Source organism: Corylus avellana, chromosome ca6, assembly GCF_901000735.1.
Source record: "Corylus avellana chromosome ca6, CavTom2PMs-1.0".
In the NCBI taxonomy this organism is placed as follows: Eukaryota; Viridiplantae; Streptophyta; class Magnoliopsida; order Fagales; family Betulaceae; genus Corylus; species Corylus avellana.
Window position 1 is genome coordinate 9,715,410 of NC_081546.1, and position 3,220 is coordinate 9,718,629.

The 3,220-nt window shown below is 34.2% G+C and overlaps 1 protein-coding gene across 1 annotated transcript; it reads left to right on the plus strand.

Moving 5' to 3' along the window:
* Window positions 1-910: 910 nt before the first annotated feature.
* Window positions 911-2,080, plus strand: LOC132185146 (transcription factor MYB1-like). Its single transcript, XM_059598959.1, has 3 exons — window positions 911-1,043; window positions 1,173-1,302; window positions 1,615-2,080. The coding sequence occupies exons 1-3, from the start codon at window positions 911-913 to the stop codon at window positions 2,078-2,080; spliced, it is 729 nt and encodes a 242-aa protein (XP_059454942.1).
* Window positions 2,081-3,220: the final 1,140 nt, after the last annotated feature.

Genomic DNA, 3,220 nt, shown 5'->3' on the forward strand with positions numbered 1-3,220 from the left:
TTTTTTAAGAGTGGCAATTTGTGTTCACGTCTGAATTTGGATTGTGTCAAAGCATGAATATAAAACTATATATATATTAAAAGTGTCAAACCTAACTTTCTAGCCCAGCTTATTTAATTAAACATGTCAAACCCTTCATTTCCTCAACCTTAACCCTCTAAGTTTGTATTTGATTCATGTGTCAGGTTGGCGGGTCATGTCAAAAATTAACAGTCATTATGTCTCATGTCGGGTTCGAGTTATGTCGAGGCATGCATATAAGACTATATTAGTTAACCATAAGTGACCTATTTAATTAAATGTGTCAGATTCCTCAACTCTAACTCTTTTAATTTCATATCATTTTCGTATCGAATTTAAATGTCGGGTTAAAAATTGTCCGCTCTATTTTTTTTAAGAGAAATATCGATCAATGAAAAGCTATTTCATGAAATAGTTACTATTATTAATGATGGCCCAATCAAATTATAGAATAACAATTTCATTCTTAGGTATATTCCTGTGTACCAAACATGACCTAAAATTCCCCCCCACTCCCCCCAGAAAAACAAGGACTCGCCAAAGGCAGTCACATGGGATGCATAAATGTTGATGCCAATGGCTGTTTTTAATTGTAAATATCTTTCGTGGGTCAATTTTTCTTGCTAGAATTTGTAACATGTACATTAAATTAAGCTATTTGATCCGAGGGGGGTTGGACATTGACTGATGGTTGGATCTGGTCATTGACAAACAAATCGAACACAATATAAAAGAATGAGTCATCTCTCTCAATGCCTATCATGCTCCAGGGCAAGAGTCACCCGGCCAAGCCTCCTTTCCTTTGAAAAAAAAAAAAAAAAACAAAGAGGCTAAGAAGACAACATTTGTGTTTTTTTTGTTTTGTGTGTTTTTCTCACTAGTAGTGCAAATGGGGAAAAGTCCTGGTTGTTCTAAAGAGGGGTTGAACAGGGGGGCTTGGACTGCTCTTGAGGACCAGAAACTCAAAGATTACATCAAAACCCATGGGGAAGGGAAATGGAGAAACATTCCCAAAGAAGCTGGTAAGTGAGCAGAGGAGTAGAGAAGTAAGGAAGGAAATGATAGAGATTAATGGTTTTTTTTTTTTTTTTTTTTTTGGGTTTATCTACTACATGAAAATGAAAATCATACATAGTTATTGTTTTGTGCAGGTCTAAAAAGATGTGGAAAAAGTTGCAGGCTAAGGTGGTTGAATTACCTGAGACCTGATATTAAAAGGGGTAATATAACCCTCGACGAAGAGGATCTCATCATTAGGCTTCACAAGCTGCTAGGCAACAGGTCTTTATTTTGTCTTTTCTTTTCCCTGTCACTCTCATACTTTCTAAATTTGGATATATATAAAGGACCAAAACTTATTGCTACCTACTTGTTGGCCGGTTCAAATGTTGGACTCGTTTGGTTAATATTACGAGATCGATTGTTTGAATCCTCAATTAACCGATACAAAGTTCTTACAATTACGGGCAGGTCGTGTATTTGGCGTTTACCCAACAAAAATGTAAATAAATAATAATGCTAGCTTTCTTATTTGTGCATTAATTTTGCAAAAGATTAATTTTTTTTTTTTTTTTTTTTTGGTGGGGTTTGTAGATGGTCCCTAATAGCTGGGAGACTTCCAGGGCGAACAGACAATGAAATCAAGAACTACTGGAACTCAACTTTGGGCAAGAAGTTGAAAGCAGAACAATCAAAGCATTCCAACAGTAATTTAAGAAAGAAAACCAAGACCAATCCTTCAAAGAGCACTAAGGTTTCGGTTGCCCCACAGCCGGTGGAAGCCGAAAATCCAGAAACCAGTGAAGCACCACCAGCAACCTCTGCGGACAAAAACATGTTAAACAATGTGGCATTGACTTCTGAGGAAGATGATTCAGGCAACTTTGCAATGGATTTTGATGTGGGGGATCTTTTGATGTCTGACATATCAGATTCGGAGTTTTGGAAGCTTTGTCATCAGTTTGATAATGGAATTGAGGAAGGTGGTAACAACGGTGGCTCCAAGAACCTTTCATACTCAGATGAAACGCTGAAGGAATGGGTGGCAGATATATGGTAGTTACCATTACCATAGATCATAATCTAACATCTGCATTATTAATTATTATTTATTTTTATTTTTTCAATTTCTTAGTTTTTGTCTAGTCCTCTATCATTGATTATAAGCAAACTGTTTCAATCTCTCATCTTGCTGAGAATAATCTTGTCCTTGTTATGTAAGCAACAGTACAGCCATTTAAATAAATTGTTGTCGTAGTTGAAAATCTATGTTTTTTTTTTTTTCTTTCTTTTGCTAAAAACATATACAATTAATTCCTTTTCTGTTATTGTGTGAGGAATATTAAATTAAAATATGTTTAAAACAAAGATGACCTACTCTTGGATGTTTCCAAAACGTTGTACTTTAATCCCTTATTTATTATATACATAAGGGGAGTGGGTCGATTGAGCGTGTACAATCCCAAAAGCAGATTTGAAACTTTATATAATAGAGGACCAGCTAGCTTGCACATTATGCTTCAATTGATTTCCAATCTCTTGTCAATGTGAAATTTAGAGCATTTTTTTTTATTAGATACAGAAAAAGAAAAGGGTTACCAGGATCGAAACGGAAAATTAAGGGATGGATTGTGACATGCGAGCCACCTTAAGTCTCTTTATAGATGATTTATTTTAATAAATATTAGTTTTTCATAGATGGTGGAGTCAGTTTATTGAACATTAGTTATATGGTGTCTAACTTGAATATATACAATTTTCAAATCACACATGTTCATTGCTCTTCATGAAGTTGAATAAATTTGAAATTGAACTGTGATTTCATTTCTAGTGCTGTTGGGTTTCATATTGTGGTCTTATTTGAAATCTTGACATTACATGCAAATGGATGAATTTTGGTAGAGCTAATTACTAATTTATGAAGAACTAATCCATGGCTCTCTTTTTTAATATAATTAAAAAAAAAAAGAAAAAGAAAAATTGAATAAAGAATGAGACCTTACAAGAGGGCTTTAGTGCCAAACAACTTTTGCTGTTGGAAATGGGTATATATGTAAGACTTTCTTTACAAAGATGGGCTTTAGTTTTTAGGATCCTGATTACCAGAAAAATACAAGAGGCCCTAAGCCCTTGGAACCTTTCTGCCACTATTAACATAAGTATTTATTTCCAAAAAAAAAAAAAAAAAAAAAAAAAACAT